The sequence below is a fragment of the Panthera onca genome, chromosome B2, assembly GCF_046562875.1.
Source record: "Panthera onca isolate mPanOnc1 chromosome B2, mPanOnc1 haplotype 2, whole genome shotgun sequence".
In the NCBI taxonomy this organism is placed as follows: Eukaryota; Metazoa; Chordata; class Mammalia; order Carnivora; family Felidae; genus Panthera; species Panthera onca.
The window spans coordinates 138,060,332-138,086,547 of NC_138343.1; the positions used below are offsets into that span (position 1 = coordinate 138,060,332).

A 26,216-nucleotide genomic window follows, 5' to 3' on the forward strand; every position below is an offset into this window, starting at 1 on the left:
TTCTACGCAACTGGAAGGAACGACATCCACACATTTCATCATGACCAACAGACTAATCACACTGGTACGTACCAAAGGAGAGAAAGTCTCCGCAGAGTAAGGAGGGGGTGGTGTCTCCACAGCTATTTCAGGGTCTTCCTGTTCACTCTCACTGTAGCATTCTATACAAAAATGAAAATGCTTAATGTTTCAACACTGTTGTCACCGATTCCAAAATGCATGAGCAGAGGTTTTTTTCCATCTGGCTATTGCAATTCCAATCGATTCAGAAAGGACTCATCTACTGAGCTACCTGGTGCCAGGGGATTACATAAGAGGGGAAAACACGAATAGCCATGTTAGGGTTTCTGCCCTTAAGAGGGTCCAATACATAGGAAGAGGACTGGCCATAGCTGTCCTCAATAATTCCTCAAAAGACGCGTTGAGTCATATACTAAGCGTAAAATCAGTAGTGAGTAATTTTGATCATGGGAGCCATAATGAGCTAGAAAGGGCTGGATAAGTAAACCATCAATGGTGCACACGGAGTAATGGGAATACCACGTGGAGGGTGCAGGCTAAACCAAGTATATGGAGTTCTCAGGGATGTGGTGAAAATCGAAGCTGAAAGTTTGCATGAGGCCGTATCACAGAAGGCCTTACATACCAGGATTAAGGAGAAGGTTTTCATGTAGTGATTTTTCTCCTCACAATTTATAAACGCACTTCAAATATACAATGGGTATTTATGTCATGGAAAAGAGGACCAAGGAGATGGTTAGGATACTGATTTCACACTCTTCTGTTGTAGTTCTTTATTGTTTTAAATCAAGTTGCCGCTTTCCCATTTCTGAATTTAAGCTTTTGTAATTTTTGTTATCCAAGGATACAACTCCCTACGTTTCAACTGCCAAGTTTTATATGGTCTAAGCGTTTCAGAAATAGTATCAACTCTGTGACCCTGACACCTACAGCTTCCCTCTTCTCAATACTCAGGAGTAATTTCATCATTAAGAAGATTTCAACTCCTGTAGCTTTTGAACCCAGAGAGCTACAGACGGAGCTAAAAATATGGCCTGTGTCCCCATCTGACATTCAGGTTCCTAGCACAAACTTAGAGTAATTAGCCTCAGCACACACCTGGTGGAAATATTAAAACATCTGAGAGGAAATAGTGGGATGAAAGTTATCCGTCTAGATCATGACAAGATCATGTCTCTGAGTAAGAATTCAGTGAGTGGGGCAATAAAACATTTGCATTGGCAGCTGTTGGAGATGTCAGCGAAGCCTACAGCTGCTAACGTGTGGGTGAAGTGTAAAAAGCATTCTTAGCCAGCATGGGAAGCTCTATTCCATGTTGGTGAGTCCGTGTGAAGACGTCTGCCTCGACAAATTTTCAGATGATTTTAAATGCCAAAGTAGGTTTCATTAGGACAAGACTATGCATAGAACTTGACATTGTATTTCCATTCTATCTCATCCAAATATTCTTGCTAAATTTTCAGAAATTTAAAATAGAACATACCTTCATCCTTTGTAACAGTTTCATGATGGATTACAGCTAATCCAAGCTTGTTTAACCACCTAAAATTCAAATAGCAAATAAATGCTTGACCAAAGACACTGGTCCCCTACCTATCTACCTTCCTCCCAGACCCTGAAGGAACATCTTGTGCCAGACATTATAATGCAACTGTCATAATTTACAGTCAGTCTAAACATTTGCAGAAACAGTTTAAGTCTTTAGATTGAAACCTATAACCTCAATATTTTCCTTACACAGGGCATTCTTTGTAAGGCAAGAAACAAGATGGCCCATTATCCAGCTGGCCAATGTGGGCAACTACATTAAATATTCTAAATATATAAACAAATATAACTTTTGCCATTGTGCATTTGAAATTTTTAGCAACCATCAAAACCTGTATCAAGCGCCTGGGTGGCTCAGTGGGTTAATCTTCCATCTTTGGCTCAGGTCAAGATCTCATAGTTCGTGAGTTCAAGCCCCATGTAGGGCTCCGTGCTGACAGCTCAGAGCCTGGAGCCTGCTTCAGATTCTGTGTCTCCCTCGCTCTCTCTGCCCCTCCCCCACTCACACTCTGTCTCTCTCTCTCCTTCAAAAACAAATAAACATTAAAAAATGTAAAAACAAAACCTGTAGCATTGAATTTAGTTAACTTGACCATTAAAGTTCCATCTCTATAATTCTTAAAGTGTAATTTTATTCCACACAAAAATAAAGGAAGAAACAAAAGATGATCCATTTTCAAGCCAGGATTTTTATATTACTCAATAAAAGATCTGGCCAGAGTTTGACAGGCATTCCTAAGCTGGGGAAATTTCTAATTCCTTGAAAAATTTTATATTAGGCAAAAATTGACCACGTCCTATCTTCTTATCGACTTATCATTTTACTGGCAATAAATTTCAACAAAACGTCAATAATAAAAATAGAACTAGATAAACCTTCAGGAACTCAAACTTGGCTCATGATTTCAGGCCACTGGAGGTCCATCTCAAGGGGTTAGCCAGGAACATACTATATGACACAAATTCTTAAAAGTCACAAAATGGGTCAACTTCGTATGTTCCTAGCTATCTAACCTTCTATTTAAAGGGAAAATATTACTTTAGGGTAGTGATAATATGATTGATTTCCCAGTTGTTTCCAGTCTCCTAGATTTTTAGGAAGTATTCCATATTTTACATTCACATCTTTTTTGGAGAAACCAGTGCACTCGATAGAGGCCTAAGTCAACCAATATCAACGAAATAACAGCAAGAATGTGGTGCACTTACTGACTCACTCTTGCTTTCCTTTCTTCTAGTCCTGTACTGCCTCGTGACTATTCAGCATGCTACACCCCCACCATTGCTTCAACACCACACACTCCCAAGTCTGCAAATTTCAACAAATTAGGAATCCTTACCCAACCCTCCATCTGCCATGGTCTTGCCATATTTATTTTCTATTGACAGGAAATATATAAATTTGGTTTTTAGAAACAAATAAAATAGGCCTTTCTATAAGAAGGAAGCTGAACTTTCGCCTCATTTAAGAGCCCCTTGGACACCATGAAAGACATGAGTTCTTCAATGGCCACTTAAAACCAGACTGATACACAGGCCCAGATCAGGCCACAGGAACCACAAAGTGTTCATCAAGACCTGATAGAATAATAAACAACCAAAAAAAAAACCAAAAAACAAAAAACAAAAAAAACAGTAAATCACAGAAAAAAACACAAATGGCTAATAAAGAAATAGAAAAAACTTATCAGCCTCAATAGTATTTTGGGAAATGCACATTCAAACACGGGAAAATATTCACCACCAGACTGGCAAAACTTTAAAATGCCATCGATTTCCAGAATTTAGGAGGAAACATTCTGATCCTTTGTTGAGTTGAACATCAAAATTGAGACAGCCGATTTTAAGCAGGCAATTTGATGATACTAATCAAAATGTAAATATCCACACCCTGAACCCAACAATTTTAATTATAAATGTCTATCCTGAAGACTACAAATAGATGTTGAAGAATGTTAACTCAGTAAGATTTGCAATGGCAAAAAGAAAAAACACTGATACAATATAATCATCTATTAATAGGAAAATGGATAAAGTATGGCACTAATTTCATCATTAAAATCAATGTTATAAATGAAGGTAATAAAGGCTTTGTGATGACCTGGAAAAATCCTAACATTGTTAATTAAAAAAAAACAAGTACAAAACAATATGATCAGCCAGATTCAATGTACTTTTAAAACTATATATTTGTACATGTACACAAATTGGTATGCAAAGAAAAGCATCAGGAAAGATATAGGTCAGTCATACTGTTTAAAGTGGTTAATCCTGAGGACAGAAATTGAATTGGAGGGTGAAGGTGGGGGTATGGGAAGGATTTCACTTTACATCCTTCTGTATTATAGAATTTTTTACAAGAATATATCTTAGGTGTCATCTAACTAAAGAAACATTTTAAAGTACACTTTTAAAAACTGGTCAGGCAAACCACAATGAATGTAATGGCTCACTTTTAAAATACCAACATAAACTATTCTTAGTTTATACCGGATTTCATAATTGTATACTGATCCTCTCCCCCCCCCTCCAAAAAAAAGCATCTAAAAGTGAAAAAGATAAATTTTTTTAACATATCAAGACAAAAATAATTTTGAGCTCAGAATGCCTGAAAAGGCATTTCTAAGTTCCTTTCCAGAACACAGAAACACAGAAATATGGCAAAACACACGAATATTGACAATAAAGATTCCTCTCAGCACTTACCCAAAACTCACGTCCTTTTAATTGCCGCCATTAGCTACTTGCTATGGAAAACGTGATTGTTTAGAATCTTATTTGACTGTTTTCCTTCTAGAACCCACTGGCTTCCCGTATCTCCTTTGCTAAGAACGTTTTTTAAAAACATCCAGGCAGTAAGAAAATTTCTATTTGTGGCTAAATAGATGGGTGCACAAAAAGACTTATATTTACATAAATGAAGATGACAGATGTTTCCTGGGAGTTTGTTGTATATTAACTTGATGTGTTGGAGGAGCACAAGTGTTAAGAAATTGATATACAAAACAAGAAGGTTCTTCCCACAAACACTGTCTGAGAAAGGCAGCTACCAACCAGTCTTGGCTTAGAAACCAACTCGTCCATGACCCTAATTACTTACCCCTGTGCTTGTAAATTGAGGGTCCCTGCAGAACACAGCGTTTCTATTAAACATAATTACCTTTGCCTTCATCGTCCCTGAGCGAAATGTCACCACCCAAAAATGCAGTTTCCCAAGGAAGCAAACTTCTAAAACAGGACACTGGTCTCCGCACGCGTCCAGATTCTCCACTCCCTCCCCCAGATTCTCTGCATCTCACAAAGAAATACCCAGCTACAGTATTTACTGGCTTAAACTGGCCATATCAGTAAGAAAGGGTGCTCTTCAGGTGCCGCTGCGGAAAAAAAATCTTTAAATGCCATGTGCATAATCTTGTGGGAGAAGAGGGTTAACGTGGAGGCCCAAAGAGATTCCACACTGATGGCTATTAATGCCACCAGAGGCCAGAAAGGACCACTGGGGATTAATCAATGGCTCAGCTCCAGACTGACCCTCAGTATCATGGGGCTCCAAGTACTGCTGGGTAAGACGTTAAGCCTTTCACACACCACTGACACACCTAAGGCTTGCTAATCAGTAGGATTTAGTTACCAATACAAATAAAAAGAGAAATAAAGAGCTTTGTGAGGTTTTTCTATCTTCTTGTGGGCATCTGCTTTTCTCCTTCTCAGGCGCTTGGGAAAGCTAGGCGGAGAAAGCTAAAATCAGAGGGTAGAAACAAACGTCTCTCTTCATTTAAGTAAATACAAGTCTTGTCTGAAAGAATTAATTTGTCAATTCCTTGCCTTGCTATTTAACATGGGCTTTCCCAAAGGTCTATAAAGAGCCATTCTGCCTTCATCTGAAGGTTGTGGCAGCAGCTTAGGGAACAGGTGAGAATGTTTCTAGCTAGATGAGCCTGCCAGGGATATCCCGCAAGAAGGGCGTGTGTGTGTGTGTGTGTGTGTGTGTGTGTGTGTTTGTGTGTGTGTGTGTGTGTGTGTGTGTGTGTGTGTGTGTGTGTGTGTGAGTGTGTTTGTGTGTGCGCGCGCGCACACGTATGCTTAACATTTGGTGAAAAGCAGCCTTTTTTCTTTAGGTTTCTAGAGCAAGAGGGTGAAGAGAAATTATATAGAGCAGATTGCTCAAAAAATCATTATGTATAACTAAACAAAACAGATTAAACCATAAGCTCTTTGAATGAATTATGTACGTATTCTTTTAATTCTCTTGCTCAGGATCTGCTGCAATGGGACATATAGTAGGTATTCCATTGACACATTTTATTAGTTATGTAAAGGTAATAAGGAACACAGAATTCTGAGAATAGGGCTTAAGTTAAATAGAGGGCCCACTGATGCCTCAAGCACCTCAAGTATATATAGCCTCATTCAATTAGCAGCCATTGTGATCACAGCATAATCTAAACCAGTAGGGGATGGAGTGGGGCTGGTAGTCCTCAATGCATATATTCCACTTATTTAAACAGAAAAAAAAAAACAGGAAATGGTGTCAGAGATATAAAATGTTATGTTAGATGTACTCCGAGCAAGGACACTTTGCAAAATTTTCAGGCTAGAACATGCTTAGTGATAAGCACGGGATCATGATGATAATCACACAACTCATAAGAAATGTTATAGATATTTTTCACATAGAATTCTAAAAGCTGTGAGATCGGTCACAGTACTTTTAAGACTTTATCGCCGTGATGCTGATTCTCACTGTAACATTTTCTTATAATGACTTCTGTCTTTTCCTTTCTCAACTTAGTGGTTCCCTCTGAAGAATCTTATTACTTCTTCCTAAAATAGCCATTTTGATATATGTGGTTCTCCGAAACGCTTCCAAGTCAGGGAAGAAAGCAAGAACACTTTAAGTGCCAAGGAAATTAATTTTTAAAGCAGCAGAAATAAATAAAACAAGAATTAATATGAACATAGGCTTAAAATTCGAACACCTGGGGCGCCTGGGTGGCTCAGTCGGTTGAGCGTCCGACTTCAGCTCAGGTCACGATCTCGCGGTCCGTGGGTTCGAGCAACGCATCAGGCTCTGGGCTGATGGCTCAGAGCCTGGAGCCTGCTTCCCATTCTGTGTCTCCCTCTCTCTCTGCCCCTCCCCCGTTCATTCTCTGTCTCTCTCTGTCTCAAAAATAAATAAACGTTAAAAAAAAATTTTTTTTCAAATAAAAAAAAAAAAATTCGAACACCTGACCAAAGAAATCTATTCCCATAAAGATTGGATTTAGCAATTTTCTCTACTTACACACTCATTTCCTGTGTATTTTCAGCTGCAAAATAAAAGGTCTTGATTTGTGGATGGCTGATCTTAAAAGCACTTGAAGGGGGGAAAGCACAGAAACATTAAGAAAAAATTAGTGTAGTTGTCAATGGGTTTGAAATGAAATTAAATATAAATATGGTCAATTCATCTGCTTTCTTTGTAAATTCGCAAAAAATAATTTAATTACATTAAGTGCCCACTGTCTAACCTCTTTCATGTAGAGAGCAGAGAATTAATTTATCATGTTGAAATATCCAGAATAGGACTGAGTCTTGGCCAGCCCATAGTTTCTATTTAAAACATACGGGCATATTCTTTTATTTTTGATTGCTAACTGCTTTGCTATAAAGACAATAAATTAAAATTTACAGTCTTAGAAGTGTCACTTCAAAATACTCAGATCAACTCCTTAAAGCAAAATACTTAATTCAAATTTGATCAAATACATACAAGAATTTTATACATAATAATCAAGTATAGAACTTCTATACTGTGACAACACATCAAAAATCTTAAACCAAGCCACCGTCTTTGGGTAAAAGAAAAATATAAGGTATATTTTTCCAGTTTAAAAGAAAAGTATAAAACATTGGAGATCAGCAAACAATGAAATATATCCCCTTTACCATTAGACCGGAAGTCCTGCAGTAGAGGCCAGGGTTTTGGTAAATAACCAGTTCAGTCAAAACCACGAGAATCAACACGACCTCATGTATCACTGGATACGTGCAGCAAGACGAGACTGGCAGGGCTTAAAGCTAATAATTTTATTCATTTTCTTAGAAAAATCTAGTCAATTGCCACTACTTGTAAGATAGGTCAGTAGGGAAATGCTTTTTCTGATAAGACAGAAAAAGATGTCAAAGGTAGGATAAGGAATAAGAACAAGAAAAAGGTGAAGGGGGCACATTTGCAAAATGCATTGGGATGCTACCACGGAAAAAGCACGTGGACGGGAGCATGGTTAGCTGGTCTGGAGCCAGCTCTCCTGTGATTTCTAGGCAAGCCCTGACTCTGTGCTGTTCCCTTGTCAGCACAACAAGGACCATAAGCTGGTGACTTTCTTGGTTCCTGTCTGTTCTCAATCTTTTGGACTTAAATTATATTAGGGTACAATCCCAAAGTCGAAAATATCTCAGAGAATTCAAAATCCAGGATGCCAATGTGAAGAACTAAGAAAAAGAAACTGCTCTTGGGATCATATCTGCAGCTCTGGCCAGTCCTGTTGATCTGGTCACTCTCTTTAGAAAGACAAAATCTTGACATTTGATCTCCCAGCTAAACCTGGATGGGGGCTTGTTTTTCATTCCATCTCCAACACAGGTGTCAAAAACATGCCGTGCCAAAGCTCCGTGGGGTTTTAAAATCCATCTGTTCCACAAAATGAAATTCCAGACAACAAGAGGTTAAAAGCTTAGACCACTGTTTAGGATGCCAACCCATGAAATTCAAAATTCTCAAGACATTGGGTGTTACCGTCACTAACTTCCAAGTCACCACATCACTCGAGAAATGAAAATTATTAAAGGAAGTTATTCTGGTTCAGAGTCTTATAGGAAATGACAGACAACTTACTGCTTTTTCTTGCATTCAGAAGCTCTCTCCACAGTGAAATCGGGCAGGTTGACAAATCCATCGGCCTTCTCTGCCTGAGAAAAACACATACAACAGATACGAATAAATGCATCAATCCTAGTAAGTTTATGGAGATCACGTACATTGAATAGAGATCGTATAAATGCAAAGAAAGGCAATCAAAAGATACCTCCCTGAATCAGCACTGGACTTATCCAGATACATATTTTATGAGAGAAAGTAATATTCTCTTGGTAAGTCATTGCAAATTGTTCCACGAGAAGTAACATGATACAGCTTAGGTATGGCCAACGCATGGCATGCACAGGACCTCGCCCACCCCTTTCCCGTCTTCCTGGAAAATGCCAGCTAACCAGTCAGAGCTCCACTCCCTGCTGAGTTAGTAGGCATCCCAGTAAGCCAGTTCTCAAACTCCAGTAAGCCACAAGCACAGAAGGTAGAACGTAATTAGCATTCTAGCTTATGGGGGACAGAGGCCTGACTTGGGAGTTAGCAAACCGGGCTTCATATCGTGGAGCTACGACTCACTGGTGGTTCTAAGACTTAAAGGAGCTCAGATAAATAAAACGCTTAACAGTTACTCAACAAACATTAGTTCCTCTCCCATGTCTATAGGCTGTTCCACAGAATTAAACCACAGAGCCATTCCTTGGAAAATCTCAGCTCGGTAATCCATTCTTAGGAGGCCTTTCTACAAAGGAAAGACTGCAGGAAAAAAAATGGCCCTTCTGAACATTGCCCGAATGTCACCTCCAAACACCAAAAATCGTATAGGACACGTAATTATTGTTCCACCTCTCTGAGAATTTGTTCATCTCTATGAACAAACTGTAACAACAATAGGAAGCTAGACTGCTGGTCCCAGATGGATCCCACATCTTCTTCCATCTATGCTCATATCTCTGAGTACGGAAATACAGTCCACAAGATTAATCGTAAGTCAATCAGTGCTTATTGGCAGAGGAGTAAAAACTTGATTTTGAAAATCCAATCTTAAATTTAAAAATCCACTAGCTATTAACTTATTAGCACCATGGTTCCTCCCCCTTCATTTTATCATCCTGCACCTTTCCTTTATCTGCAACCAGAGTGCAGCTCCTACTTTTTCTTCGGCAACATGAAACTGTGAAACATTTGAACCTCTGCCTATCCAACCTTCCCGCTCCTACAGGAGTTAATCTATCCAAACTCTCTGCTTGAAATGTTTTCATATAAGCCTCAAAACTCAATTCTAAAGGGAAATTCCTTCTTATCAAATGATGTATATATTTTTTCCATTCAGATTATCTCTTGTTTTTAATGCTTATTTATTTATTTCTGAGAGAGACAGAGTGATGAAGGGGCGGAGAGAGAGGGAGACAGAATCCCAAGCAGGCTCCGGGCTGTCCGCGCAGAGCCCAACGCGGGGCTCGAACTCACAAACCATGAGATCATGACCTGAGCCAAAACCAAGTCAGAAGCTTCACTGACTGAGCTACCCAGGCACCCCTCAACTTATTGATCTCTTCATGAACTGTGTGCTTACCAGATGATGGTTTCACCAATCCTATCTCAAAAAGAATGCAAAGTACTTAAAAAACAGAGAGTGTAGATCAACTGTTTCTACAATCCACAACGCTTCCTGTGAACTCTCATCAGCATTATATAAAAGTATAATTTTGGAAAATTGTTAGGCTCCAGCAATAAACATATATACGTGTTTAGTGTGTGTGTGTGTGTGTGTGTGTGTATATATATGTATATATACATATATATATATACACGTATACGTATATACATACATGTCCTCCACAGAAACATTACTCACAGTAGCCAGAAGACAGAAACAGTCCCATCGACAGAGGAAGAAACAAACCGCAGTATAGCCACAGAATGGAATACGACGCAACTGTAAAGCCCTGATACATGCCACACACAAAGCATCACACGTTATATGATTCCGTTTACATGAAATATCCAGAATCGATAAATCCAGAGACAAAACACAGATGAGTGGTTGCCAGGGGCTGGAGAAAGTGGGGAATAGAGAGAAACTGCTTAATGGGTACGGGTTTTCCTTTCGGTGGGTTGAAAACGTTCGCAACTAGACAGAGGTGGGGGTTGCGCAATATCTTCAATGCACCTAATGCCACTGAATGCCTCATTTTAAAATGGATCCTCTTATGTGAACTTCACCTCAATTTAAAAACCATAACCTACATTAGGCGGAAGTATTTCCATGCCGATTTCTATAATGGCTTTAGAAAGAAAACCATCTGCATTCTCCATTTGTTTCTATTTCCTCCCCTCATTCACTTCTACACCCACTGTTCCCCAGAAGCTAGAGTTGCATGAACCCCCAGTGACTTTCATGCCGATAAGTCCCATCAAACTTTCGTGGTCCTCACTCAACTGAACTCTAGTAATTGATCCTAAAGCTCACAGTTTCCCTCTAGAAATGCCTCATTTCTTGCTCTTCTGACAACATATTCCTGCTGCTCCCCTTCTCCTCCAACTCTCTGTGCTCGCTTTCCTGAGGTCCTCTTCTCCTGCCTGTGTCTTAAATGGCAGTGTTTCCCAGACCTGTGACCACAAACCTAATCCCTTCTTGTTCCAGTACCCTCTGTGGGGGCACCACAGATACCACCATGACTGCAGGTACCCCCATGGTACACACACATTCAAAATCTATACCTCAAGGGGCGCCTGGCTGGCTCAGTCGGTAGAGCATGCGACTGTAAATCTCAGGGTCATGAGTTCAAGCCCCACACTGGGGGTGGAACCTACTTAAAATAAAATTTTAAACAATTCCAAATCAAAATCTATACGTCAAACTGGGATTTAATCCTGAGCTCCACTCCCAGAGATCCAACTGCCTAGCATAACTGTCCACACACAGGCTCCCGATTATAGACTAAACATTTGTATCCGCCAACCCCAAATTCTAATTTTGAAGGCCTAAGCCCCAGTGTAACGGTATTTGGAGGTGGGGGCCTTTGGGTTTTAAATGAAGTCTTGAGGATAAGTACCCCCATGATGAGATTAAGCCCGTATAAAAAGAGGAAGAGACCAGAGCCCCCCCCCCCCCGCCTCCAAGTAAGGTTACAGCAAACAAAGCAGGCATCTACAATCCAGAAAGAAGGCCCTCACCAGACACAGAGCCTATCAGCACCTTGATCTTAGACTTCCCAGCCTCAGAACCATGGGGAGTAAATGACTGCTGTTTAAGCCACCCGTTGAAGGCATTGTGTCATAGCCGTACAAACTAAGACACTCCCAAGAGTGACAAATCCAACACCAAACTTATCACTTTATGCCACAAAACACCTGGTCCTCTTTCTCCTGTGTTCTCTACCTCACTGGATGATACCACTTTCCATCCTGATGTCAAAAAGGGAAATGGGGGACACATCGTTGATCCCCTTCTCAGCCCGTGTGCAAGTCATCACTGAGATGTACCACCTCACCGCTGCCTCTGTCCCAGCTCTTCTGTGCCTGCATCACCTCGCTCCTTCCTCCGCTCACCACCAATTCTCACCTCACTTACCGCGAAGTCTCGCAAACCACCCTCCCTCCCTCCGCTTCTATCCTTTCCCCTCATTTGGTGTCCAAATCACAGTCACAGCAAGTCTTGACTTGCTGTCACTTCTCTCATTAAAGTCCTGCACAGTTCCCAGTGGCTCTTAGACAAAGTCCGAGTGCCTCAGCAAGAGGAGGAGAGACCGTCATGATCAAGGCCTGCCTAATGACACAATTTCATCTCCTCCAATGTCCCTGGCCCCTGACTCCACCAAATTAAACAAACAATTCAAACAAAGAACCATACTTCCATTTGAGCTGAATTAGAATTGGCCTCCAATTTATGGCATTGTTATTCTCTAGGCAATTTATTTTCGGCACAAAGAGCCCATCTTAGATAATAATACAAAGTCAATCAACGAAAACCAAAATATATATGTGTGTGTGTGTGTGTGTGTGTGTGTGTGTGTGTATATATAGTAATACTGTAATATATATATTGTAATAAATACTGTAATGTGTGTGTGTGTGTGTGTATATATATATATATATATATATATAGTAAATTTTCAATTAGGTGGATTTTTTTTCCTGCACAACTGAAATGGCTTAGTCCTTCAGCTAAGACCGAAATGAATTTGAGTAAAAGATACCTTTGTGTTTCCTCAGTAAGTCCTTCATTAGCAAAAGCAGCTTTCCATTGTACTGAAGACACTCAAGCTGTATTCAAAAATCACAGATAACTGTGTCAGAAACTGCCTTTGCTTATTTGACTTGCAAAAATGCCTTAAAAATGACAATCACTTTGGGAAAATCCTAAAGGAATGACAGTTTTCTCCTCTTCCTCCTCCTTCTTCTCCTCCTACCCCTTCACATCCCTTGTTCCTTGTTACATTAACCAAAATAACTGTCTCGAACGTATCCTTCCTCCTCAATAACGCCTAACTTTCCAAAAAGTTACTTGAAAGTTCTGCATCGGTACCTGCAATTTTCCCTCTGTGTCCGAACGTAATAAAATCTTCTCTTGCCAGAGCCATCAAATCATCCTCTGGCCATTGTGCAACCTTGCCTCACCAAGTGTATCTTAAATTCTGGAGTGAGACAAGGCTTTTCAATTTCTGGTCTGCTGTTCAACAATCTCAAAGGCGTTCTTCCTCACATGTGAGTCCATCCACGTTCCCAGCAACTCTGATCTTGTTCATCCCAGTGGGATCTCATCTGTAGGTGCTGTATGAGGCAGCATTACACACACAGTTTTATGAAATCTGTTCATGTTACGCATTCATTTATCCAACAAATATTTAAGTACCTTCTTTGGGTCAGGTACTGTGGCAGAGATTTAGGATATATCCGTGGATGAAACAGACAGAGATCTCTACCCTTGAGGGGAAAAGAGACAGTAGTTCAACAAATAAACACATAACCCATTGCAGGCAATAACTGCAGTGGAAAAAAGAAGAGTTGATCAGAGCAAAGGGGTTCCGGCTGTAAGCAGGACAGGCTACCCTTCTGCTTTAAGACTTAAATCCCTTCCAAGCTCACTCCCCTGGATACAGCACCACAAATCAATTCAGCTCTGACCTTCTCCAAAACCTTTCCCTGTTCCTCTAAGCCTGGAATTGGTACTCTCCTCTTTGTGCCAAGGGTAGGCTTTACTTCCAGACTTCTCTTACTGTAGTTAGTTATCCGGTTAGATCTCTGTTTCTCCCGTAGACTATGAGCATCTCGAAGGAAATAATCTTGTCATTTATTGTCCTATCATTAATACTCAGGACAACATTGGCATTCAATACATGTGAAAGGAAGGAAGGAAGGAAGGAAGGAAGGAAGGAAGGAAGGAAGGAAGAAAGAAAGAAAGAAAGGATCACTCTCTTTTTCATCTGGCAATTAAAAAAGTGCTAAAATGAGATGCAGAAGACACTTTGGAAAACTGTTCAGCAATTTCTAAAAAACACAAACATATAATTACCATCGTACCCAGCAATTCCATTCCCAGGTATCTACACAAGAGAATTGAAAGCTTATGCCCACGCAAAGATTTGCATGCAAATATTTATAGCTGCATTATTCCCACAAGCCAGAAACCGGAAACAATTTAAATACCTACCAACTGGTAAATAGTGTGGTATGTTCATACAATGGAATATTGTTTAGTGAACTATCAACGTGCGCTGAAACATGGATGAAACTTGAAAACATTGTGCTGAGTGAAAGCCAGATACAAGAAGTCACATATTACTGTATGATTCCTCTATATTAACTGTACAGAAAAGGTAACCTATGGAGTCAGCAAGGAAAATAGCGGGCTTGCCTGGAGTTGGGGGTGGAAACGAAGATTAACTGTAAGTGGGCATGAAGGATTTGATGGATATCATGAAAACCGTTTAAAACCGATCCTTATAGTGGCTTCATCACTCGGTGCACTTACCAAAAATTACCGGATTGTAAATTTTAATAGGGTGAATTTTATGATTTGTAGAATATATTCCAATAGAACTTTAAAATATATTTTAAATATATAAGATCCAGGGGCATCTGGGTGGGTCAGTCAGTTAAGCATCCAACTGTGGCTCAGGTCACGGTCTCACCGTTCATGGGTTGCAGCCCCGTATTGGGCTCTGTGCTAACAGAGCCTGGAGCCTGTTTTGGATTCTGTGTCTCCCTCTCCCTCTGCCCCTCCCCTGCTTGCACTCTGTCTCTTTTTCTCTCTCTCAAAAATAAACATTAAAAGAAAATTAAAGCATATATATATATATATATATATATATATGTATATATATACACATGCATATATATACATATATATGTATATATACACATACATATATATACATATATATGTATATACATACACATACATATATATACATATATATGTATATACATACACATACATATATATACATATATATACATACATACACATACATATACATATATATACATATATATACATATACATACATACACATATATATATATATATATATACACACACACATATATGTATGTGTATATATGATTCAAAGAAAGCTTGGGAAAATATAAAACCTCTTTGGTTATCAGTAAGACTTGAAAGAATGTAAAATATGAGGTCTCAGATGCTCCCACTGGTGACTCAATATGACTTGTTCAAATTTGAGACACAATTGGTTTAATATTTCCTGCATTCTGTGGTTTAAACTAAACCGTGGCTTCCATTTTGGACTACAGGAATTTTAGAGACAAAGATATTTTATACAGAATTTGCCACACTTCAGACATATTTTTGAAAGTTAAGTAAAATACGACATCAAGTTTTAATATTTAAATGCAAACATCAGTGTCCATTCCCAGCGATAATGTTTGGCTTTCATTCTACAAATACGTTGCAAAATACACAAAATTATTTTATAAGTATCTACATATATCTGAAAGGTACAAAGGTAGACCTAGAAAAATAAGACTGATATATATATATTCCAAAGACTAAGTAGGCTAAAGAAGACAAAACCAGAAACAAAGGATATGTGTGATATAGGAAATTGTTACATATTTCATAGTTAAAAATAAAAAGTATAATTATCTCTCTATTCTCAGTGGAATCATAGTTCTCTGATTCTAAGAAACCTGATTTTTTTATACTTCAAATAATGCTGAAATCAAGAGGCATTTTAGAATCATTATATATTTTTAGTGCTGCATTTTCCCCCAAAACCTGATATTAAATATATTGTAGGTCTTAAAATGAATAGAATTTTAAATTTGAGGGGAAAATAGTTTAAAAAACAAAATATAGATTTCTTTGTAAGACACCTTTCTGTGTACATGTGAATATGGATTTAACATTCTTGCAATTACATGAAATAAACATAGTGAGGGGGTTGCCTGGGTGGCTCAGTCAGTTAAGCATTTGACTCTTGATTTCGGCTCAGGTCATGATCTCAGGGTTGTTAGATCGAGCCCCATCTCAGGGTTTAAGATTAAGATTAATGTTTAAGATTCTCTCTCTCCCTTTCCCTCTGCCCCTCCCTGCTTCCCAGACCCCCAATAAACAAACAAACGTAAGTGAGATTACCCAATGAATACCAGAATCAGGAGAAGCTGCAAAAACTCCATTTTCTCCAGATAAGCTTGTGGTTTGCTCAGTTCTGCCGAGAAACCCCCAACATGCTGGAAACAGGCAGGGTCTAAGCTCTAAGCAGAGCCATCCTTTCTCATATGATCTTAAACACCTGTTACTAAGTCCTCACAGATCACACACACTTGTGACCCCTACAGAAATCTGAATTATATTCTCTGAAATACAAACTTATATGGAAGAAAAGAGAATGTACAATCAATGGGGAAAACTCTAGTTTTACAGAGAACAATCATTCTCATACATGGTGCAGAATGGAACCCAATGGAAGGAGACTGGGCAGTAACTAGCAAAAATGCATTTGCCCTTTAACCCAGAAATCCAACTTCTAGGACCTGTCCTAAATATAAATACGTGTAATAACATGTGCATTGCAACATTATTTGCCATAGCAAAAGAATCCAAATGTGCAGCATCAGCAGACCATTGAATAAACTACGGCATCCACATGCAGCGAGTAACTATAAAACACGGCATATATACATATAGAGTAACCTCCCAGGCACAGTAAGAGAAAAATAAGATACAGGACAGTAGATATGATATGCAAATTATATGTACAAAAAGAGATCAGATATGCCTCTGCACACATACTTGGTTGTATTTGTAAAGGAGACCATGGGGGAAATGCAAACATAAAAGAAAGGAGAAAAGAGGGTAGAGAAATAGGAACGGGAACAAGATTTATCTGTTTGTAATTTGTTTTACAATCTTGACTTTGGAATGAAGTCAATGATTTACATTTTCCAAAAACTAAAAAAAAAAAAAAAAAAAAAGAAGCAATCCATAAAATTAAAAACAAATAGAAGCAAATGAACGTAACTGGTTACGACATGGCGATGTCGCCCCACACAAGTCATAACTACTCCCAGAGACCTTACAGCACAGAATTTTGACTGTACGTCGTTGGTGGAATACAGGCCGAGGACTTTTAGGAGCAACATTGTTATTTTTTTAGACAGTTTTAGTAGTTTTTTACGGCTTTCCTCCCCACAGAAAAGAATTGCAAGCAACCTAAAGGCTCCCTCGTTGTCTGCCTGCCTGTGCTACAGGCCAGGATGCTGCTTTGTTCTGATAAGCAACTCATCTCCCTCTTCCTTTCAGAAAAGGAAACGCGTGTACATTCTGCAAATATACCTGGACCTGCGGGCAGACAGCTGAGCTTATTAGCACTGGGCCGTGACAAGCCCTGCAAGGAAGCAAGAAAAAATGATGTTTGCCTTTGTTTTGTCTTCCTCTCTCCTAGATTATCAGAAGCAGGCCTGACAGTGATAAGGCCTAAAATCCGTTAAGAAACATGATAAACTTGAGAAACATCTAACAATAGCTAACGCTTACTGAGTGCTAAGCATGGGTCATTGAGGTTCTATCATCTTAGCCTTCAGGGGAAATTAATCATATCTCAGCCCCAGAATTCATGAGACTGATCCATTTTTTAACCTTGACACCAAACTAGATTGGCATCATAAAACAGGAAAGTTACGGAGCTCTTTAACATTAAAGAAACAGAACTCAGACCGGAACCCAGAAATCGGTTAAATAATTCTAAGACCCAGGCACTAACATAGAAGAGTATCTACAGTCATTGGACAGCACAGAAGAACAACCCTAGATTTGGAATCAGTATATTTCAATGCAGGGACACCCAGGTGGCTCAGCAGTTAAGTGTCTGACATCATCTCACGGTTCATGAGTTCAAGCCCCACATCAGACTCTGTGCTGACAGCTCAGAGCCCCGGAGCCTGCTTCAGATTCTGTGTCTCCCTCTCTCTCTCTCTCTCTCTCTCTCTCTCTCTGCCTCTCTCCCACTCATGCGCTGTCTCGTTCTCTCTCTTTCTCTCTCTCTCTCTCTCTCTCTCAAAAACAAGTAAACATTAAAAAAGATTTTTTTTTAAAGAATATTTCAATGCAAGCCCCTTACTGTGTGATCTTAATCAGAGCACTCAGGCCAGTGTCCACACAGTGAAAAAGCAGATATAACCAGCATCTTGAGGCAAACTAGACTTAACATGGATGCATGTGGTACTGTAAAATTGTTAAAGTTATAAAAAATTTAGGATTTTATTGACATCAATTACAAGGAACTAATCATAAGAATGGGGGAAAGGAATAGAAAGAAAAGAGAAAGAATGAAGAAAAAGATGAAGTAAAAGAAAAAAATATGAAGAAAAGAAAAAGATGAAGTAAAATAAGTTTTTATTCTGTCCATTGTCAGTGGAGTCCTCTGAATAGCCGTTTCTATGTCTTAGCTCTCTTGTCGTCTTTGCAGGAGATGAATCGCTGTAAAAAATATTTTAAGTTCTTTGGACAACAATTATAATGCTGGCAAGCTCACTATATCCTTCACACGTTACCTAGCGCATGTTTTTGTTCAAATAGTGTTGCATTTGAGATTATCTAACGTTATGAGTAGAATGAGATTTTGATCCAAAGAGATTCTCCTTACAAATGCCTAGGAATAGATATGCCACATAGAAAGTATTAAGCAAAAGCTTTTATTTTTTTTTAACGTTTATTTACTTTTGAGACAGAGAGAGACAGAGCATGAACGGGGGAGGGTCAGAGAGAGAGAGGGAGACACAGAATCTGAAACAGGCTCCAGGCTCTGAGCAGTCAGCACAGAGCCCGACGCGGGGCTCGAACTCACGAGACGTGAGAGCATGACCTGAGCCGAAGTCGGACGCTTAACTGACTGAGCCACCCAGGCGCCCTTAAGCAAAAGCTTTTAACTAATAAATAGCAAAGCACAATTTCCTACAGAATCCACACGTTCCTGACATTAATTATGAAAATGGACTGAAGGTGCTGCTGGGGATAATAATCACGATGGTTCTGAGGGTTCTGAGGCTCCAACACGGGGGAGAAAAAGACACCTGAAGGAAGCAGACCACTTGTAGTGATGCTGCCCCTAAACCCGCCACCCACCCCCCATCCTTACCACCAGGCCAGACCAGCCAGACTTCCACTAACAGCACCTGCACCTCTTTGTGGGTGAGCTTCTCAACCTGCCAGATTCCACTTCTCCACCTGTGCGGAGGTGCTCAGCACTCACTGGCCCCAAGATGAGCCCTCAAGCAATGACTGACGGGACTTGATATTTAAATACCCCAGCTCCCTGCCCCTTGGGAGGGAAACCCTGCGGTACATGTTTTCCAAAGGCTCTCAGGGTTCCCTAGCACAGTTGGGCCTCAGCTCCCCACAGTCATAATTTGCCTGTGAAGGAGAATTTCTTTAGCTAATTTTCTACCCTTTCTCACTTCCCCATTCCCTTTCCAAGTATTTCTGGTTTCACTTCCTAAATACACTACTTGTACCCAAATCCTCTTCTCAGGGTCTGTTTCTGGAACACCTCAACCAAGATGCCATTTCTCTCACAGAAATGTATCTCCTCATGGTTCCTACTCATGAATAGCACAACTCCTCACACCATAATCTTCTTATTTCCTCCTAAGTATCACCCAAGGCCGTGACGTGACTACCTCACTATCACATTAGGTCATATTTAAGCAGTGACCAAGAAGTGACTGGCATCCTATTCTATGATTTGTAAATCAGCTCTACTCATTAGTCATTTTTGGTATTCTTCCATTCTCTTTCTATGGAATCATATTTTATATGAAATTAAGTTACTAGCAAACTTTCTGGTAGTCTGACATAAGACAGTCCTTGCTTTCTGAAACATCATTTCCAGAAACAATTAAGATGGAAACCTCACAGTGCAAGAGTCTTGTGCCACTGTTCTCTGTAATATAAAATCCTGAGTACACAAGGCCCTTGGTGATCTGGTTTTGTCCAATATCATCTCCCAACTACTGTTTTAGAAACTTTAAAACCCTAGAGATAATTTTCACCTACACAGGGTTGGAAAGAAAGAAAGAAAGAAAGAAAGAAAGAAAGAAAGAAAGAAAGAAAGAAAAAGAAAGAAAGAAAAAAAGAGAAGAAAGAAAGAAAGAAAGAAAAAGAAAGAAGGAAAGAAAGACAGGTGGGAGGGAGGGAGGGAAGGGGAAGAGAGAGTGAGAAAGCTGGAGGGAGGGAGGAAGGAAAATAAAGCACTAAATAGGAAGGAAAGGTTTCAAATAAATAGGAATAAACTTGATGAAATCTCACTATTACAGAATAAATTGCATATCTTACTACCTAATAAACTTTATCTACCATCCATTGTTAAAGCAGGAGTGGGGGAACAGTAAAGAATACCATTTAGGAAAATTAAAAATCTGATGCATTCTTTCAATATTAGAAATGTAGGAGAAATAAAAAATAAAGTTATTTCTTTTAGAATCCCAGTATAATACATAATCTTGTCTTCACACAATGTATATGAAATCGTCCAATAGTTCATGAGACTTCAAATATCTTCAAATCGTTTTCATGAGTTTCATGAGTGCCACTAAGGTATGACTCAACCCCAACAAAAATGGGAAACGACATTTCTCCAAAGACGATGCACAAATGCCCAAAAACACACGAAAGGATGGATGCTCAGGGTTAATAATCGTTAGAGAAATGCAAACCCAAACCCCAATGAGATAATACCTCCCCACATTAGGATGGCTACTATCAAAAAAATACAAATAAAAAAACTAACAGAAAATAACAAGTGTTAGTGAGGATGTGGAAAAATTAGAACCCTTGTACCCTTTTGGGGCGAATATAAAATGGTGCAGCCTCTATGGCAAACATAACGGCAGTTCCTCAAAAACTTAAAAATAGAATTACCACATGACCCAGCAATGCCACTCCTGGGCCCGTAACAAAAAACGAAAACAAAAACAAAAGAAAAAAACAGTCGGAAGCAGGGTTTCAAACAGATATTGCACACTAATGTTCATCGCAGCATTAGTCACGATGGGCAAAAGGTGGGCACGACCCAAAGTGTCCATCAACAGATAGGAATGTATAAAAAAAAATGTGGTCTGCACATACAAGGAATGTTATTCATCCTCAGAAAGAAGGAAAATCTGACCCACACTACCACACGGATGGACCTTGAAGAACACTGAGTGAAATAAACCAGACCCAAAAGGGCAAACACTGTGTGATTCCACTCACGCGAGGTACTTGGGATAGCCAAATTCACACAAAGAAGATAGAATGGTGACTGTCAGGGATGCAGGAGGGAAGAAATGGGGAGTTAACTGTTTAATGAGTACAGAGTTTTGGTTTCATAAGACAAAGAGAGTTCCAGAGACTGTTGTACAATAATGTGAATATACTTCTTGCCACTGACCTATATCCTCAAAAGCGGTTAATGGGAAATTTCACGTTACGTGTATTTCATTACAAGTTTTCAAAAATAAAAAATAATTTTTTTAATTTTTTTTTTGTTTTTATTTTAAAGAGAGAATGAGTGAGTGGGGGAGGGGCAGAAAGAGAGAGGGAGGGAGAATCTTAAGCAGGCTCCAAGGTCAGCGTGGAGCCAGCCCCAGGTGGGACTCAGATCTCATGACTGTGAGATCATGACCTGAGCCAAAATCAGGAGCTGGATGCTTAACCGACTGAGCCACCCAGGTGCCCCAAAAATAAAAAAAATAAATTTAAAACATTTTTCAAGATACTACTGCAACGCTCATTATTAAAGGATAAAAATTGTCAAGGATGAAAATGCATTTACGACAGTAATTTTTTTAAGACTGAAAGTTCGAAAATCGTGGCTAACGTGCTGTTAGCGAGCATCATCTCTTTCACAGGTAAGAGCCATCCATGTATGCATCTGCTACAGAGATAAGGAAGAAGGCCCAGAGAGGGCAGGCAGTTTGCCTAAAGCCTTAAGTAGCCGCAGCGGCAGGGGAGAAACCGTCCTCCTGATTCTGAACACAGGGATCATCTTTGACCCTAACACATTATTTCCTGATGTCTTTTTCGAAGACATTGTTTCAAACATAGTCTCCTGAATTCTGGCTCCTTTAAAAAATATTCAGTGCTTTTGGTGGTGGTGGTGTTTTTCATTCCCACTGCACAGTTTCCTTTTGAAATGTTCTTGAAACACGCTCTATGGGAGGCCAAACACGGCAGCACAATGACAAATGTGTCCATCGGTTAGCTTTTCTGTAGAAGCAGGTGGGCCCTTGGCCCTTAAAAAAAGCTTGCTCCAGAGGGATGATGAATCAGCAAATAATGACTTCGCAGGAAAATCCTCAGCTCTAACCAAAAGTTCAGTTCATCCCATGGGCCACGTGGCATTCTATTGCTTGGGAAATGTGCACAGAAAGCCTCACCACAAAATCACGGGTTCCCTGAATTCTTCCAGGTCAGGAACTACGGAGCTGAAGACTCCTCCAGGGCTTTCTGGTGCACTTCCCTGTTTCATAGCTTAAAATCAACCTTTACACAGGGTTATTAGGTGCGTGTTTCAGAATCTCTAGCACAGGATAGGCCATTCTTGCCAAAAGAAACCACTTCTGGTGTCTAAAAATCCTTAGCGCAATTCTTCTGCACGGTATCATGTGAGCACATTTCACCTTATGCATACATAAAATTGTGTTTCTTTGTGTATTGCCTTGATTTTTTTCTATTGTATTCAGGTACATTTGATCTTCTCAAAGTTGCTCTGAACTATGTAAAGATATTGTTCTTGGTCAGATTACGCTTGTAAGAAAATGGATGCATAGAGACTTACATCCCTGAGCCAGGGATACTCAATTTGTAAGGAACTACAAGACTAGAATGCAGGTGCTATTTCTCCTTTATACCATGTGGGTGAAATCCACTTTCCTGCCTGCTTGCTTAAAAGGATTTGTAAGTTACCTTCCTGCCTGCTTGCTTAAAAGGATTTGTAAGTTAGGGGGCTCCTGGGTAGCTCAGTCAGTTGAGTGTCCGACTCTTGATTTCTGCTCAGGTCGTGATCTCACGGTCATGAGATCCGGACCCACGTGGGGCTCCACACTGAGCATGGAGCCTCCTTAAGATTCTCTCTCTCCGTCTGCCCCTCTTCCCCACTTGTACTCTCCCTGTCATTCTCTCTAAAATAAAAAGAATGTGTAAGTTATATACACATACATACACATACACAGATCAATATATTTATACACACATAGCAACAATATGTATACACACACTAATAGTTATACAAACATACATATATTCATACACGTAAGTTAAGTATGTGTCACTTTATTTTTAAGTTAGTGTATGTGTGCTTATGTATTCTATCACCTGTTAGCAATTTTAAGAAATTTTAGAATAAAAGGAATTTCTGGTTTTAAAGTCTATAGATTGATAATTAAACTATGGTATAACTATGTGGTATAAATAACTTTGGTATTACACATACATAACTATATGTACTACACACATAGCTATTAGAAATGATATATATGTGTTGATGTGAAAATGATAATATATTGGTTAGTGAGAAAATCAAGTTACAAAAAAATACATAGTATTTTATTTTTGGAAAACGTAGAAGAAAATGGGAATATACACACCAAAATGTTTACAGAGATCACATCAAGCTGGTAAGACTGTGATTCATTTAAATAAATAAATGATCAGAATTCATTGACTTCTTTCTGTTTGCCACATCTTATTTTTTTTATTTTGCTTAATTTTATTTTCTAATTTTTGTAAATGAACGCATCATTATTTTATACTATTTTCAAGCACTTTCAAAATTAAATTTCCAACAAGCAAGAAAATAGATTCTACCAAAAAAAGATAAAGTAAAACAGAAAGAAGGTGTGGAAACACCAGCAAAAGCACAGTGCCCTGCTCACCATGGCCCTGAATGCACATGCCAGTCACTGCTGTGAGCTAAGAGGACTGTCCTCTCCTACAGCCCAACCTACGTCATTAACTCTGACATCCTCTTCCAAATCATCAGTGACGGAGCATTTCACTGCCTCCTGAGAACAAGATAATAGAAACAAAGGATTTCATAGTCTTGGTGTTTCCCAATTGATTATGTAAAGTTTGGAAAGATTTTAAAGAAAAATAGTATTGGCAATATAAGCCACTGTTGTCACCTTATATGAATTTAGCAACAAGAAATTATTGAAAACAGCCTGACCCAACTATAAACTGAGCTGATCATAAAGCTTTGGTGGTGAACCATTATTTTGGAAATTCATTCTGGGACCTCGCAAGGAAAACAAATGTTAGGGCACAGTGGTAGGTAGACAGCATTCGAGAAAATAAATAAATTAGGCTGAATGTTCCCTTTAAATTTTTTTTAATGTTTATTTTATTTGGGGGGCAGGGAGGGGAAGAGAGAGAGGGAGTCACAGAATCCAAAGCAGGCTCCAGGCTCTGAGCTGTCGGCACAGAGCCCAATGCGGGGCTTGAACCCACAAACCGAGAAATCATGACCTGAGCCGAGTCGGATGCTTAACCAACTGAACCACCCAGGTGCCCCACAAACGTCCCCTTTAAAGATCATTTCCACTTACTTGAAATTATAATAAGGGAAGTAATAACAGAATTCAAAAAGTCCTCAATTATTCTTACATTCACATTTCAAGTGGTACCTAAATAGTCCTTTTCACCCCTTTCATCCATCAGTCGTCACCCTGAGTTCAGTTGCTCACTTAAAGCTGCTAACACATCCTATTTTGCCCTGTGTAGATCTATCAGCATTGCATCTTCCATTTTCCCCTTTCTGGTACAAACTCTAGGGACATATGTTGGCAAAGGGTTCCTCAATTTTACATAATTAGTCTGAATTTTCTTCTCTGAAGAAACATTTTTAAATATTGGAATTTTGTTTGGGATATGCTCAGAAGTTGGCTGTTGACTAAAAACAATGAATATGAAGTTTACATAAATTAGAGCCCATTATTCCAAAGCATCTCATTTTGGTAGAACTCTGGGAACATGTAGGTGCTCAATTATGCTTTGACTAATTGAATTACATAACTAATTGATAATTATGCAATATAATAAGTAATTCACTCAAAAAACACTGGTGCCTACTCTGTGCCTGCAAGCTCTAGGCTCTAGGGACACAGTTTAAACCAGAGAGGTAAAGAATATACCCCCAGGTGTTTACACTGTAGTGGGTAAAAGAAGAAAAAAATCATATAAAAAGTTCTGATTGAAGGATTCATAAATTCCTCACAAATTTTTTCCAATCTATGGTAAACTCATGCAGACATTTTTCCAAAATCTGTGCTAAGAGGTGATTACTAATAAAAGGGTCAGAAGACTTAAAACGTCTCTTCCCAAGGGAAAATGAACTAATTCTTTATTTTTCTTATGCTGAAACACATTTTATATTTACTGAAATTTTCAAGGACGTTGTCCCACAAAAAGAGAAATTCTGGCTTTCCAGTATCATTTTCTGAAAAAGTAAATTTTGCCTAATCTAAAACCTGCTTAGATCTTTGCTGTAGAGATTCTCATGAAATTGATTCCCAGAAAAAAAACCCTTCCTCTGAAATTCGCACACGCAAGGAAAGACCAAAAACATATGATACAGACATAGTTACTTGAACTCACAGACACGTGGAACCATTTAGCCAGGGAGTGAAAAAACGGGGTCACATTCAGGCAGGCAGATTGGATTCTCAAAGAACTGAAAAGTCTGCATAATATATATTAAGCCAGATATTAACCTCAAACCTCATCAGTTCTCATGAAATAAAGAGTTGCTGGATATTCACCTTTTCTATGCGAGGCCGAGGGGCCCCGAGGCTCCCCTGAATTGTTGATGCAATAGATCAAATGAATTGTTGATGCAATAGATCAAATGAAATCAATCAACAGTTACTTACCTGCTGAACAATGCAGGTTTCTAGTAATTTTCTACAAAGATGAAAGAATGTACAAAACTAAAAGAAACCAAAACAGTAAAAGAGAGTGGGTCTAAAGGAAATTCGCATTTTTAGCCACACTCTTCCTCCCTCAGTTTACACATTATCTTCTCAGTCTCCCAGGCTCCAAAACTTGGAATCATTCTTATCTTAGGCTCAAATGTTTTGTGTCTTATATTCGAGCACTCAACATAGTTTGCCATTTCTTACTGTTAAATGTGCCGCCCGCTTTCATTATGTCCACTCCAATCCAGGAGTCCATGTCTCATGCCTGCATTTTGTTATATCTACTCCTGAAAAGTAGCTTCTGAAAACTCCTTTCTGCTCCAGTATAGTCATTTATTACTGCTAGGTGAATACTTTCACTTGCTAATGAAACTGC

General features: G+C 39.1%; 1 protein-coding gene across 13 annotated transcripts in view; it reads right to left on the reverse strand.

The window, feature by feature from the left end:
* IPCEF1 (interaction protein for cytohesin exchange factors 1) overlaps positions 1-26,216 on the reverse strand; it is a 178,015-nt gene that overhangs the window by 38,620 nt on the left and 113,179 nt on the right. For all 13 annotated transcript variants that reach the window (XM_060616948.3, XM_060616947.3, XM_060616959.3 and 10 more), the window contains 4 exons: positions 8,447-8,520; positions 6,854-6,925; positions 1,505-1,563; positions 73-161 (listed from right to left, as the gene is read on the reverse strand). In XM_060616948.3, the coding sequence (XP_060472931.1) occupies positions 73-161; positions 1,505-1,563; positions 6,854-6,925; positions 8,447-8,520 (294 nt within the window). The remainder of the gene's footprint in view (positions 1-72; positions 162-1,504; positions 1,564-6,853; positions 6,926-8,446; positions 8,521-26,216) is intronic.